The sequence below is a fragment of the Motacilla alba genome, chromosome 5, assembly GCF_015832195.1.
Source record: "Motacilla alba alba isolate MOTALB_02 chromosome 5, Motacilla_alba_V1.0_pri, whole genome shotgun sequence".
In the NCBI taxonomy this organism is placed as follows: Eukaryota; Metazoa; Chordata; class Aves; order Passeriformes; family Motacillidae; genus Motacilla; species Motacilla alba.
In genome coordinates, this window is record NC_052020.1 from 19,296,314 (window position 1) to 19,311,886 (window position 15,573).

Genomic DNA, 15,573 nt, shown 5'->3' on the forward strand with positions numbered 1-15,573 from the left:
TGCACTTCTCATAGCCAGGTAATGAAAAATAGGTTAGTCACTCTTGTTGTTTCTATACAATTTTATTTTCTGGGTCTGATGCAGTAGCAAAAAGTTTCTGTGTTTGAGGTGAAAGTCTTGTATTTATTTTTATACACACCATATTTCCATGGAAACCACATTGATATTACTTTTGGCTGCACCTCTATGAAAGCTAAAATTAGGGTGGAATTTACACAGACATTTTCAGATTTCCAGTACCAGTAACCCTTACAGAGAGATCTCAGCAAGGTACTTAAATGAATGACTAATAAACAATGTATAAATATTCTCCCACAATCAAATCTGAAGCCGGTATGCATTTCTGTATCCTCTCTGGAGTTCAAGGAACTGTAGTGCTTTGCATCAACAGAGGACACAGTCCTCCTGCTTTAATGGAGCTACTCATACTCATTAAGCACATGCTAAAGTACCTTACAAAACTGGGGCCTGAATAAAGTCTAGGCTGGGTTTGAGTGGTATGTGCTGGTCTGCCCATGTGGAATGCAATGTATGAAACACTTCTGACCAGATTCAGAACTAAGAACGAACATGAGAGAACTGGGTTTGCTGATTTAGATAATATAGCATGAACACACAAAATTCTACCTTTCAGACACCGAGTTCAGTTTCACATTAAAAAAATCACCAACTTTCAGAATGTAATGCTGTTGTCTATAGTAGCTTTTCTTATGGTAAGCTCCATCAAGCAAAAGAAGGAAGGGGCAGATTTGGATGTTTACTACAGGATGAATAATGGCTTCATATAAGGTGCACAGATGAGCAAATAGACATGCGATGCCTCAGAATCAAAGTCAAAACAAATTTGGTAATTCATCTCATATATTGAGTGGACAGCCTTTTCTGAGCCTGTCAGTTCAGTAGATGTCTTGGGTGAGTAATGGCTTTCAAAGTATTTCTTAGTTACAGTGATTAGAACTGTTCTATTAAAAATCATGGCATTAATATTAATTTTGGAAAATAAGCCAACTTATATCTTTCTATTTCTCAGGTGATCTGGTTTCTGTGAGACTGCAGATGTCAGTAGCATCACAAATGGACCTACCTGAAGAACTTCAGCATACATATACAAAATTTTCTGAATGGAAATTCAAGCTCTTTAAATTGCGATCATTTGAAAAAACACCCTCTGATGACAGCCAGCACATACACAAAGATCAGGCAGAAGAGGCTGTTTCTCCAAACAAAGAAATCATCCTGCATGAAGATGAAGCAGTGCCAAGAGGAGAAAAGATGGAGTTAACAGGCAATATGCAGGGACTTGAGGAAGATGCTGTGAAAACACAAGACAATAGAGCTCATCAGAACAATCTGAAGCAACTCTGCCGCATCTGTGGGGTTTCATTTAAAACTGATTGTTCCAAGAGAACTTACCCAGTGCATGGGCCAGTGGATGATGAAACTCTTCGGCTTCTGAGAAAGAAAGAAAAAACAGCAACCTCTTGGCCAGATCTTATTGCTAAGGTTTTCAAGATTGATGTGCGAGGGGATGTCGACACTATCCATCCCACTCACTTTTGTCACAACTGCTGGAGTATTATACATAGAAAATTTAGTAATACTCTATGTGAAGTGTATTTTCCTAGGAACAGCACAATGGAGTGGCAACCCCATTCCCCAAACTGTGATGTCTGCCATACTACCAAACGAGGAGTCAAGAGAAAAAGTCAGCCCCCAAGTGTGCAACGGGGCAAACGTGTAAAAGCCACTGGGGAACGTGCTCAGCTAAACAGAGGTATAAAGAACCAGCAACTCAAACAAGCACAGATAAACAACAAAAATTTAATGAAAGAGATTGTCAATTGCAAGGATATACATCTCAGCACCAAGCTGCTTGTAGTTGATTACCCAGTAGATTTCATTAAATCCATTTCTTGCCAGGTTTGTGATCATATTTTGGCAGATCCAGTGGAAACAACATGCAGACACTTGTTTTGCAGAACTTGCATCCTTAAATGTATCAGGGTTATGGGCAGCTATTGCCCCTCCTGCTGGTATCCTTGCTTTCCTACTGATCTAGTAACCCCAGTGAAATCCTTCCTGAATATTCTTGATAATCTGAGTATAAGATGCCCTGTAAAGGAATGTGATGAAGAGATCTTGCATGGAAAATATGGCCAACACCTCTCTGGCCACAAGGAGATGAAAGAAGGAGAGCTCTATAGCTACATCAATAAAGGTGGCCGACCGAGGCAGCACCTCCTGTCTTTGACGAGGAGAGCTCAGAAACATCGTCTGAGGGAGCTGAAACGTCAAGTCAAGGCTTTTGCTGAGAAAGAAGAGGGTGGTGATATAAAGGCTGTATGCATGACTTTGTTCCTGCTAGCTTTGAGAGCAAAAAATGAACACAAACAAGCAGATGAACTGGAGGCTATAATGCAAGGGAGGGGATCTGGACTTCATCCTGCTGTCTGTCTGGCCATCCGAATCAACACGTTTCTCAGCTGTAGTCAGTATCATAAAATGTACAGAACGGTAAAAGCTGTCACTGGGAGGCAGATCTTCCAGCCTTTGCATGCTCTTCGCACTGCTGAGAAAGCCCTCCTACCAGGTTATCACCCATTTGAGTGGAAACCTCCCCTGAAAAATGTATCCACTAACACAGAAGTGGGAATTATAGATGGACTATCAGGACTGCCACTCTCAATTGATGATTACCCAGTAGACACAATTGCAAAGAGATTCCGATATGATGCAGCCTTGGTTTGTGCCTTAAAAGACATGGAGGAGGAGATCTTGGAAGGCATGAAAGCAAAAAACCTGGATGACTATTTGAATGGCCCCTTCACTGTGGTAGTAAAAGAGTCCTGTGATGGAATGGGAGATGTCAGTGAGAAGCATGGAAGTGGGCCTGCTGTCCCAGAGAAGGCTGTTCGCTTTTCTTTCACAGTCATGAACATTTCTATAGCACATGGGAATGAAAGCAAGAGGATCTTTGAGGAAGTAAAGCCCAATTCAGAGTTGTGCTGTAAGCCCCTGTGCCTTATGTTGGCTGATGAATCAGATCATGAAACTCTGACAGCAATCCTGAGCCCCCTCATAGCAGAAAGAGAGGCTATGAAAAACAGTGAACTGCTGCTTGAAATGGGAGGCATCCTGAGAACATTTAGATTCATCTTTAGGGGTACAGGATATGATGAGAAACTCTTGCGGGAAGTGGAAGGGCTGGAGGCCTCAGGTTCCACTTATATTTGTACCCTGTGTGATGCAACCCGCTTGGAGGCATCCCAGAACCTGGTCTTCCACTCCATAACCAGGAGCCATGCTGAAAATCTGGAGCGATATGAAATATGGAGGTCCAACCCATATCACGAGTCTGTTGATGAGCTCCGTGACAGAGTGAAGGGTGTTTCAGCCAAACCTTTTATTGAGACTGTTCCCTCCATAGATGCATTGCACTGCGACATTGGGAATGCAACAGAATTCTACAGGATTTTCCAGATGGAGATTGGTGAACTTTACAAGAATCCTGACGTGTCTAAAGAGGAGAGGAAGAGGTGGCAGTTGACTCTTGACAAACATCTCAGGAAGAAGATGAACTTGAAGCCTATGCTGAAGATGAGTGGAAATTTTGCTAGAAAGCTCATGTCCAAAGAGACTGTAGAGGTAGTATGTGAATTAATTAGGTGTGAGGAAAGGCATGAAGCCCTTAAAGAACTAATGGACCTTTATCTGAAGATGAAGCCAGTGTGGCGATCCTCATGCCCTGCCAAGGAGTGCCCAGAACTGCTGTGCCAGTATAGCTACAATTCACAGCGTTTTGCAGAGCTTTTATCTACAAAGTTCAAGTACAGATATGAGGGCAAGATTACAAATTATTTCCACAAAACGCTTGCTCATGTTCCTGAAATCATTGAAAGAGATGGGTCCATTGGGGCCTGGGCAAGCGAAGGAAATGAGTCTGGAAACAAACTGTTTAGGAGGTTCCGAAAAATGAATGCCAGGCAGTCCAAGGTCTATGAGATGGAGGATGTCTTGAAGCACCACTGGCTGTATACCTCCAAGTACCTCCAGAAGTTCATGAATGCTCATAAAACATTAAAAAGCCAGAACTTCACCATTGATTCAGGGGGTAGTTTAGGTGACTCTGTGCCACTGGAGGTCTTGGAAAACAATGACTCAGCAGAACTCTAAATGTACAGCACCTTCGGTGTTGGGTTTGTGATGGTGTCTTCCTGCAAGGAATCAGATTCTTCTTCAAACCTGTAGAGGTACAGAGAAGTCTGAAATTTACACTCCCTCTTAAGGTGCTGAGAGGAGTGCATTTAATAAACATCGTGTGTGTTGGGCATCTCCAAGAGGCAATGCACTGTGCCTTTACCAGTTGTCATATGAGATGAAAGCAGAAAAAAAATCACAAAGAAGGGTTTTTGTTTTGTTCTGGTCATATTGTTTCTAAGGGATAAAAGCAAAGTAAACAAGGTTTTATAGCAAGTTTTAGTTGGGAGGGAATATGATTGTGGAAAGCTGTGACAGTTGCTGCAAAGGAGCACTGCTGTTTGTTTTGTTTGCATTTTGTTGAATATTTTGCTATTTACTTTTTAAGAGGGCTTGATTATTTTCTTGATGGTTCTTTGGGTTTTATAAGTAAAGATGAGACAGTTGGATAATTGTTTTGGATAAAGTTCAGTTATTTTTGTAGAAAATACTTACCAAAGATGCAAACTTTGATGTCACATACTCTAGAAATATTATTATTTAACATATATATTGTAGTACTGCTTAGGAGCAGATGATGGTATCATCATGCTAATTTACCATATGAAGATAAAGGAAAGGTAGCTGAAGTTTTTCGGAGATATTTTTATCATAGCCTGTTACTCTGAAAGGCAAACTTGTGCTCCTAAATCAGGATTTACAGTACCTTGTGGTTATCTCATTATATAAAGTACATTCAAGCTCTGCTGTGTAGCTTGTTGCTTCATGAGCATTTTAGACTTCTATGGTAACTTCAGCATAAAGTACAATTTGCATTTGTACAGTTTTATTGAATGAATTCCTGGCCTCACTGAAGTCACCAGTAAATCCTCATTAATACCAGTAGGTGCACATTTTCACCAAGTGACTTTAGTCACAGCAGTCCCATTTCTCAGGAGATGGTTATTACCTTGATCAGATGGTTTCTACACGCCAGCAGGGTATTTCCTTGACTGCTGCTGCTGCGCTCCAGCTGTATCTGATACCAAACTTTTTCTCACCTGGGATATACCACATGCACTGCCTCATTTTCCAAATCCATAAAAGAGGGATAATATTTATTAACTTCAAAGACAGTTGCTTACATGACTAGTTAAAAAGCAATAAACTCTCCTGAAATTTCTGCATGCCATATTTTTCACTATTACAGCAGTGTTTAGTTGGTATTTGTCTTTCTGAAGTGATATTTATATTATATTCATAATTCATAAAATTATGACTTTATTTCACTGACATATTCATGAAACATACTCAAGTACCTGAAATGCCTCCAAATCATCCAGCCCTTCAGATCTGCATCTGTGGCTAGGGTGTTACTGTGTTTGCAGTAATGTTTCTGAAACAAGATTAAATGCAGAAACAATCAAAGCACGGATCTAAAAGAATCCACTTTTTTTTTTTTCATTTTGATGTGGCAGAATTTGGTTTCTGAGTGTAAGTGAACAATGAATTTAAAAGAATTAATGGTCTGAGGTTTGTTTTGTAGTATTTTGTTCATGTTGTTTACTATATCTTTAAGGGTCTGGCATTTAAAATTTATAGACAATTAAAAAACAGAATTAAGAGCTAGTAATTAGTACAAATAATAATGTTATTCTAATTATGCCTTTCTTTTGGTTTCAACTAATTAAATCACTATTTTAAAAATAGTCTAATTTAGGATTTTAGTTTAACATGATTTCTTTAAAGGTAGTTTAACACAATGTCAAAATCTGCAGTTGGAAATAGTGTCTTTTTTCCAAGCAGTCATGAGGGCTACAGAATTTTCTGTATGATGTAGCATGTATGTCTGCACTTACTGAGTGTTCATTTCTAGAATAATTTTTTAAAAGTTTCTTTGAGAACAAGTATTTCCTATGTAGCATAAAAATAGTTTTGCATAACTACCATTCTTTACTAATAAATGCAGATCACAAATAGACCTGTTTCTTAAGGAGTATAAATAGCATGTATAAAGAACAGTCTCTAGCAGTTATAGTTTTGCAGATATATTTTTCATATTTGGTCAGCATATATTTCATTATACAGATAGTTGCACACTTTTTTCTCTGTATGTATATTTGGGACAGCTGTTTTACCTTATGTTGCAGCCTTGAGTTTGCCTGAATGAATGAGAGGTTTGTTTAACAATTGATTCATCTCATGGTGATTTCACTCCATTTAAGTGGTATATATAGTGTTCATTGCCTTTTGCACAGGAGCGGATTTCAAGTAATCCAAAGCCATCCGTAGCAATGCATTGTTACCAATATGCATTTGTGCCATGGAGTGAGGGACCAGACTTTGTTAATTTTGCACATGTAATTTCAGTGACTCTAACTGAAACATGGTCAAATTCCAAACTCAATTTAACAGACTGCTGATATAATAGCAAGTGATTGATATCATTGGCTATGAAAGGGCTGAGTAAGTTTGATCCTTGCACACATGGTTTCTTAATACAAGCCTTACATCCTGGGGTAACTCATCAAAGTGAACAAAATGTGAGTGGGGACAGAGGAATGCAGTGCCATGTGGCAGTATTCTTTTGTGAGACATTTTAAGCTATAAAGTCACATTTCACACTCTACCAGCTCTGGGCAGGATAACTGACACAGAGAGGTACTACTATCTTTTTCCCCTTTGTTGTTTTTTTAGACTTGAATCTAGTTTAATCTTCTATTTTCCCATTGTTGACATCTTTCTGTACATCAGTTGAGAATTTTGAGCTTATTAGAACGAATACTGAAAGAGTAGGTACCTGCAAGTGAAGCTTTTGTAAACAGAGCTGAAATAACGATGCTGCATGCACACAGCCATGCACTGGAAGGCCAACAAATCCTGACTGCAGACAGGTGCAGCATTTGGTTATGCAGCCTGTTGTTAGGCTTTCTGACTTTGAAGAGGCTTTAGAAATATGGAGAGACTTGTATTCATGGTACTCTTTCAAACCTTCCCATTCTCTTTTTTACATTAATAACTGGTGCAGATCCTTCAGTAATTACAGTTAATAATTACCACCTTGTTCTGAAATTGTATTAACCGTAGTTTTCATACAATCACATTATGTATCTTGTTTTGCTTGGTTTTGTTTGGTTCTGTTTTATTCCAGGGTTTGGTATTGTGAATTACCATGTTATAAATCATGTGAACTATGTCAGAAGCCACGATTCTGCTACCACATGTTTTTCTTCCTCACAGGAATAATTATATTGTCTTTGCACAAATTAACTTTGATTTTTAATCAGGTAGCTCAGAAATAAACTTTAGATATTTACAGGATCCTAATTTCTGACTACACTGAGTTATTTGCTTTGTTTCATTGCATGGCTTAATAATTTTACTTTTTCTTACTGTATTACAGTTTCTTATTTTATTAAACCAGTTCAAAATAAAGGTCTTAAAATATTTAAGTTTCTGACTTTTTATTTCTTACAGTTTTTCAATGATGCACATAATTTCCTACTGGTCATCCTAATTTTCATTTAAATTGTGGATGCTTTTCAGAGTTAGGCTGTTCTAATACCCAGAGGCAGCTGTTAATTCCGGCCCTCTTCTGGAAGTCAGTAATTTAACACAAATGAAGATTACTCTGTGAATCGCAGTAGTCCTTTCAGCACCCTTCTTCACAGGCAACTTTTTGACAGAACAATAAACTGATATCAAACCATTTTGATTAAGTCTGTAAATGTCTTTTGGTTCATTTACAAATACCATCCCAGATTTTATGTAAAATCAGCCTTGCACTGTTATCACCATGCTAATACATTAAGTATCTTTTGCATCAAAGTTTGGCTTCTCACTAGAGGTTAAGCTGTAAAGATTAGTTCCATTCTACCTTTCAGTCCATTATTTGTAGCTTAGCTTTATTCTACTTCAGAAAAAACCTTTCTTTCTTCCTTACAATGATATCTACAGGCTAAGAGATTTATTGAATCAAGTGGTTTGAATGGAACCAATGACGAGCAAATTAAGCTACGTGATTTCCTGTGTAATCAGATAACCACAGATCTAATATCTGGACTTTATATCACCAACTTAGCTTTTCCATCTGGCATCAAATAAAAAAAATTGTTGGATGGAAAAAACCAGAGCCCATATAAAGCAAAAAGCTAAGCCTCAGACAGTTTTCTGGTAAATCAGGATGATGTAACTCCTTAACTCCTAAATCTGTAATAACTGACTGAATTTTACTTTCCATGTACTCCTGTGGAGATAAGATGAAGAATAATGAGGCCTGTCACAGCTCTTCAGAGTACTGCTTTAGGGGACTGAATATGGTGTAATGGTCAAGCAGCTGACCAGCTGCAGCTAGTTTCCTTAAGTGTTTAAAGAGCTTTTGTACCTTTTTCATCAAGGTTAATATTGTCCATGATACAAAAAGACACATTAGTGAGGATTTAATTAGCAGCTTTTCTAGGTGCATTTTTAACACTCCTCCTCTGGAGATGAGCATTCTGTGCAAGTGGACAAGTAACTACCACCTCTACAAAGGAGGTCCTGCACATCTGTGGAATGGCCAGAGCCCTGTTCTTCCTGTACATGTTTATGTTTTGAGAAACTGGGGAGTTTATAAGGTTATCCTCTTGCTTTTTTTTCCAAAGTAAAAATGTGCTCCACTGTGCCACAGTTTTCGAAGTAGAGAGAACAAATTGGAGTTTGATTTTCAAAGGCTCAAGCCTTTCCCAAAAGTTAGTCATGTTTGAAATGCAATAGGGTAGGAAATCAAATATAGAGGAAGCTGAAGCCACCAATCATGAAAAATAGGTAAGCCAATCCTTCTGTCTTTAATACATAGGGTCCAGCAGTAAATAACTTAAGAAATTCTTTTTCAATCTGAATTCAATATTTTCCTTTTGCTTTTGGCTCCCACTTGCATTATTTCCATTCCTTTCAAAGGTCCATTGGTGCAATGAGTCACTCTGAACTACAACACATGCTTTAGTGCTACCAGTAAAGTTTGTGCTGTGCTTTTCCTGTAAATTAATCAGGTACTTCATGGTCCAAGCACCTTTCAATAGCAGCAAAATCCATATACTCTTCTCATAGAAGCTGATAATAGCAATACAGTGTTACTAAAATGTGTCTGGGAACCATGATGCTGCTTACTGTGGTTACAAAACACGAAGGTCAATTGGATGCAGATACAATAGAGATTTACTTCTGCACTTAAATCTACTTCATCTTATCTGTTAATTCTAACCTGCCTGAGCAAGAAACATCTTGTATTGATTAGCTGGTTTGGAAGACAATGAATGCTTTTGAAGTACCTGACTCAGGAAATTAGGTGCTTTCTGCAGTCTTGAATGCTATGTCAAGTGTCTTCTTCACAGGCTGAAGTTTGTATATCTCTTTATGTTCAAGTCTTTTCAAATATTTTGTTTTACTTACAACTTCTTTTTCCTGCAGTAGCTACAGTCTCTGAGATGTGATTTAATGCTTCTTGTACAGCCTTTCACTGTGAAGCTGGGACATGCTTTAACCAAGCAATTTTCCCCTCCTACTCAAATAAACCACACATTAAACAAACAAACAAACAAAAAAATACCCACACTGAAATACACAGTACACTTATGTTATGGGCCCAGTGAGGTATAGCATAAAGTCTGACTGGGAATTGCTTTTTTCATAGCCACAGTGTTAAGTAAAGAGCAACAGCTCAGGTAAGAACTGGAAGGGACCACAATGTTTGCTTTTGCTCCCAGGGATTCAGGGAGTCATTGCAGCTGCAGGAGTCAGTTCTGGAAATTCAGAGTTGCCCCCAACATGCTGCAACCACACCACCAGTGCCTGAGCCACAAGGCTTTATCTGAGGCTACATGTCACTTCTGCTAGGCCAGTGTTGAGCTTTCCCATCACAAAATATTTATATTTTTTTTGTCTGAACTAGCAGACAAATTTGTCATACAGTGTGCTGTCCAAGGAACTTGAGATAATGACAGTAACTGAGAGAGGTAACAGGCAAAAACTCAGACTGCATTTTGCCAGGGAATTCAATAATTATGGGCAGCCCAGTAATTGTGGGGATCCCTTTGTTGTTGCAAAATGGTAAGTGGCAAGGGGGGTGTTTTGTTGTATGAATATATTGTCCCTTTTTGTTGGTGTTGAGATGATGGGGATTTAATATAGGTGTGGATTTTTTGGTTGATGTAAATAAGTGCATGATGAAGATATATCTAATGACAATTCACCTCTCTAAGACCTATGAGTAACCTACAAAAGGGGACATTGACTATTTAATTTCATCAGTTTGAAGGGACTTTACATGATATTAACTTACTCTTTGGAAAAAAACATATAGCACTATATACTCTGAGCTTACATAAAGTAAAATGACAAAGAAAATGGGAAGCTGGCATTGAAATCTATGAATTTATACCCATATACAGGCTGTAGAGAGGGCAGTCAGGGTGATATACTTCCCCTTTAGAAGCTCAATCCAAACTTTAAGCTCCCTCAGCACATGAAAAGTTTGTAAATGGAAACTTTGTATGGCTGCCCTTTACTTTTCTTTGCTGTTCACTTGGGGTGGTAAGGTTTTAAGGGGAGTACTGTGCAGACACGTCTGTGTTGACAGGAATACTGTGCTCAACACACTGCTTTGTAAAGGAGTGGCTGCTCAGGGTCTGCACATAGTGATCAAATAGCTGACAGCTGCTCCTGTTTTTCTTTTTATTCAGGGATCCAGCATGAGAATTGGACTGTGAATACTGAGCTATTATTGTTGGCTCACAAATGTTGAGCTGCTGGTATTGATTTTCTGAAAAGCTGTTTAGAGCAGTAACAAAAATAAAAAATAACGTCAAGAATGATGAAGCTTCACAAATAGCCAATAAAAGAATCCACAAAAATCTTAGTAAACTCTTGGGCTATTCAACCTTGACACTGTCCTTTCCAATCTGAATGCAATCTTCTCCTCATGTTTTGAGAAGTCAACCACATTTGTTTCTACCCTCACAATGCTCCACTGGCTCAATGAATCCCTCTGAGCTACAGTTTGCACTTCTAAGCTTTCACACTCTACACAGTCACCCTGGGAAAGCAAAGAAAGAAATGGGGAGTGGAGGACCTGCAGTAAATGATAAAAGTCCTGTTCATCAGAAGGAATTTCTTCTGAAGTCAATGGGAGCTCACACCATGGGGTGGCTGTCAAGCTAGACCCCTCATCAGGCCTCATATGGACCTCCCAAGCATATGTGCTGTCCTTTTGTAAACTTTAAGATTTACAGTATTTGATTTACCCATGAATACATGAAAAAAACGCAGTCATTTTCACTACAAACTTTATTATCTTATTAAATTTTTAAAAATACAAACACAAAAAGGAGTTGATGATCACAGTAGTTTAAAAAAGCAATATAATTTTTACTGTGAGATGATATTCCTCATCTGTAGCCAAAACTGACATATAGTCATTCCCTAACTCTCCAAATAAAAAATTAATTATCCAGAATTAAATGGTCCATATGTAAGCTTTCCATAATGGAAGTCCCTGAAGAAAACTGACCCTCTGTACCTGAATATTTCATTATTTCTGACACAAGGGATTTAAAACCACTGCTTTTGTTTAAAACCAGAATAATTAGTCTCATTTTATTTCATTACACCAACATAAAACTAGAGTAATGCAGCTATAAATTAGGTCAAATATTTCTAGAGCTACTGACTAAGATAAAAAAATTAAAATGGGCAATATAATGTTCTTAATGGACAGATGGTAACAGCACTGACTACATGGGACAATGTCTTACCCTACCAGCAGTTCCATTAAACATACTGGGGAGTAATTATAGCATAAAATTCAGCACACAGTTTACCAGTGTCTGGCTGTGTGTTTGCACAGTGCCCTCTAAGATGGGATCCCTGTCTGGGTACTACAAAAATACATATAAGAGACAGAAAAAATTAATGTACTTTGAAATTAAAAAAAAAACAACATTGAGATAACTGAAATAAGAAGTTCTCTTCAAGCTCAAATAACCCACTTTGCTTCAACCCTTGTTGCCTTTGCCTGTGATTTCATTTCCTCCCAGGTGAATACAAATCAGCAGTGTAAATCTATTCAAAGAGTCTCCGAAGAAAGGACTTTTTCGCTGATGTTGATAACTTCATGGTTTTCTTTTTGCGCAATGGTTTCATGGGTGGCTTTTTCAGGCACGCCACCTTTTGGGGAGTTTGTAGCCCTTTATTAATGTCAACGTGCTTGTTGCAGAAATACTTGACATTTGCTTCTGAGAGACGTAGAAGCATGGTCTCTGAGAGATCCATGCACTGTGCGTGGACCCAGTGGCCAGTCCCACTGGAGCACAGGATCATTGCAGGCTTGTTGAGCTCTGTTGAATAGAAAGGGACCCAGGTGTTGATGTCAATATTGCAACTGGCACAGCAGGTGATCCAGTAGCCTGTTTCTGATTCATCTTCTTCATCATCTTCATTGTAAGTATCAGCATCGTCAGCATCAAAGCTATTGGCTTCAGCACTAAAACAAAACTCCTCCGAATCTTCAAATGGAGTGGAGTCTCCAGGGTCTTCACTTGATGTCTGACTGCAAGTTTGTGTTATCAATTCTTCTTCCTTGTCCTCTTCTGCTCCTTTGCATCTCAAAATGTAGAAGTAGTTTGCATCTGGGATTATTTGTTTGTTGGCTCCTGGAATGCCCAGCAACACAGACCCTTTACCCATATCACAGCCAAACCACATCCTGCAGTGTTTAATATCTGGTGTCCACTCTGGGCCCACACTTTCAACAATCTCTATCTTACCATCTTCCAGAACTATGGTGTTACACGCCAGCCGTTTCTGGTTTTCTGAGTGATAGCCACCGACAAGGACAAATTCATTGTCACTGACCTGGGTCACTATGGCACTTGACACTGATATCCCCCCTGGCAGGATGGTGCAGGTCACAGCCGGGCTGCCCAGGGGCAGATCAATTTTTAGCTTGTACAAGTTGGGGGACCTGGTGTTATTTTGAAGTGAGTGGCCTCCCAAGATGTAGATTGTATCATCTCTGGCAATTGAGACGTGGAAAGAAAGTCCGTCTTGAAGCTCTGGAAGCATATATGATGTACAGCATCCAAACTCAAAATCAATGAGAAACACAGATGGCAAACAGTCGACTACACTGTTCCATGTTTCAGTGGTTCTCTGTGCAAGAGGAGTATACGACCTCCCTCCAAACAGAACACTCATGCTTTTCCCCCGGCTATGAACTACATTAATTGAATGCCCATATCTAGCTTCAGGCACGTCTCCACCCAGGTCTTTCTCAATGCATTGGAATGTCATTTTCTTGCTAGTTTTGCTTACCAAACTTATAAAGTAAATCTTATCAGAAAGGTCATTGTTAGGTGTTTTACCACCATGGATGATATACTGGTACTCATCAGCCCTTGCATTGCTTCTGAGGGTGCAAAGAGCAGGGTAGCGAAGAGGGGGAAGGTAACATGAGTCTTTAGAGAAGAAGACAGGTTTCATTTTGAGCTCATTCTGCTTTATATCGAGAAGGAAAACACCAGTGGGGCAGGATCTCTTTGGCCATCCTTTTTGACCAAAAAAGAAAACATGTCCATCAAAATTCAGGAGAGAGAAGCCTGGCTGAAGCAAGGATGAGTTACTGAAAGTGGATACCATCTGCAGCGACATTCTGTCTGTTGACTGGGCCATACCGTGACTGAGAAAATAAAAAAACAAAACAAAACAAACAGATCAATTAGATCCTATCACAATTATTGTGATTAGATCCTATCACAATTATTTAACACAACTTGAATAAATCCTATGGAAGTTGTGCTGAAGTTCACTCTCTGAAACTCACAATGGCACACTTTTCTGCATCTCAAGACATGAATCAAGCACGAGGTGTGCACCATTTCCGCGATGTTTTGGGGATTTCGTGCACACCAGGGGCTGCTGGCACAGGAGCCCGCACACCGCGCGGCCGCAGGCTGGGCTGGGGCGGTTTCCCGGGGCGGGCGCGGCCGCTCCCACGGGAACGCGGCCCGCGGGCTGCTGGGGCCGGTAGTTCTTCCTGGGTGCCCGGCCCGGCCCGGCCCGGCCCGGCCGCCGCTTCCTTGTCCCGGCCGTGTGGAATCGGGACCGGCGGGCTCAGCGAGCCGGCGGCGGTGAGTGCGGCCGCGGGGCCGGGGCCGGTCTGCTGGCGGCGGGGCTCGGCCCCGGGGCGGCGGGAGCGGCGCCGGAGATGCCGCAAGCCGGGATTTCCTGCCCGTCTGTCGGCCCTAGGCGGCCGGGCATGCCGGGCTGGAGCCTCCCGGCTGCCGCAGGCCCGGGGTCCCGAGTGCGGGAGCCTCCCCCGGCGGGGCTCGGGCTCGCCCGGGGCGGGAGGAGGCTCCCGGCCGGCAGCCTGCCCCAGGGCCCCGCGGCCAGGGGCTGGAGGACCGGCGTGCAGGGAAACCTGAGATTGCACGTGTTGTTTACAAGGAAAACGTCAGGATTTGTTGATTGCATTTGGAAGGGGGAGGTGCCCGCTGTCTTTGCAGCCATGCAGGGCTGGCCGGGGCGGCCGGGCCCCGGGGCGGATCTCAGCTTGTGCAGGACAGCCCAGTCGGGGGCTCGGCCTTGCGCGTCCCGCTGCCGCGGGGCTTCAGGGGCCGCCAATCCTCCCTCTTTCGTCTGTGTGCTTCGCTCAGGCTTTCATGAGTAGGTTTCAAGGGGTGTCTTTTGCTCTCATAAACCTGTTTCTTTGAAGACTGAAAGGAGTTTATGTAATCAGCCTGGATATTGACTGTGAAAGAGTTTTGGAGAGCACAGACACCAGGGAGGGAAATAACTGGCTGATTCATTGGCTGTGTCCTTTCGTGACAGCAAATGTCTTTAGTAAATGTCCAAATTCTCTGTCCCAGCTTTGCCAAATCCCCAGAATTTAAAGGTGTGAATGAAATATTAGAAAAAACCCACTAAATCCTACATTTTAAAATGTAATTCCTCTTTTTTTTTTTTTTTTTTTTTTGAAAGCTTTGGCATTTGTGTTTTCCTTGCTGCTTTTTATCTTCTAGTTAGGTGGCATCAGAACGTGGGGGGATCTGAACAACATTATGTAGAGGAAGAGTTGCTGTGAAAACATGGGAACTGATGATGCTGAATGCATCAATTGCCATGTTGTACCACACTGCTGCACTGCCTGCCTGCACACTGGTATGGCAACTGCTGTGCTAAAATAGGGATCTGCCATGGGATGTTTTTCAAAGGTGAGATGTTTTCAGGCCAGAGCACTCTGACAGGGTAGGTATAGCCATTACTGAGTCTGTTTGAAAAACAGTCCATGGAATGGCTGTCTTATCTTGTGGAATCATCCAAAGATCCTGGTTGAGTTCTGTTCACTGTATAGCCTAACTAATG

The 15,573-nt window shown here is 40.9% G+C and overlaps 3 protein-coding genes across 10 annotated transcripts in view; 2 read left to right on the forward strand and 1 right to left on the reverse strand.

Annotated features, from left to right (window-relative positions):
- RAG1 (recombination activating 1) overlaps positions 1-4,173 on the forward strand; it is a 40,043-nt gene extending 35,870 nt beyond the window's left edge. For all 3 annotated transcript variants that reach the window (XM_038138750.1, XM_038138753.1, XM_038138752.1), the window contains exon 3: positions 1,031-4,173. In XM_038138750.1, the coding sequence (XP_037994678.1) occupies positions 1,057-4,173 (3,117 nt within the window). In that variant the 5' untranslated portion in view covers positions 1,031-1,056. The remainder of the gene's footprint in view (positions 1-1,030) is intronic.
- A 7,332-nt stretch (positions 4,174-11,505) lies between these two features.
- On the reverse strand, positions 11,506-14,156 carry RAG2 (recombination activating 2). Its single transcript, XM_038138454.1, has 2 exons — positions 14,033-14,156; positions 11,506-13,888 (listed from the first exon to the last, which is right to left on the reverse strand). Exons 1-2 carry the CDS (start codon positions 14,050-14,052, stop codon positions 12,274-12,276), a joined length of 1,635 nt encoding a protein of 544 aa, XP_037994382.1. The 5' UTR covers positions 14,053-14,156; the 3' UTR covers positions 11,506-12,273.
- Positions 14,157-14,191: 35 nt separating this feature from the next.
- The window catches only part of LOC119701596 (intraflagellar transport associated protein), an 80,440-nt gene continuing 79,058 nt past the window's right edge, over positions 14,192-15,573 (forward strand). For 4 of the 6 annotated variants that reach the window (XM_038138462.1, XM_038138463.1, XM_038138461.1 and 1 more), the window contains exon 1: positions 14,216-14,339. The gene's annotated coding sequence lies outside the window, so the exon portion shown is untranslated. Of the gene's footprint in view, positions 14,340-15,573 lie in introns of all 6 variants that reach the window. The other 2 variants (XM_038138459.1, XM_038138464.1) reach the window with 2 other exon arrangements.

What these genes read in the sequence shown, in the direction of transcription:
- RAG2 (XM_038138454.1), bottom strand. Translation starts at nt 14,052, where the DNA reads ATGCAGAAAAGTGTGCCATT. An exon ending in ATGCAGAAAAGTGTGCCATT is followed by an intron (nt 13,889 to 14,032) that starts GTGAGTTTCAGA and finishes TTATTTTCTCAG; the next exon opens with TCACGGTATGGCCCAGTCAA.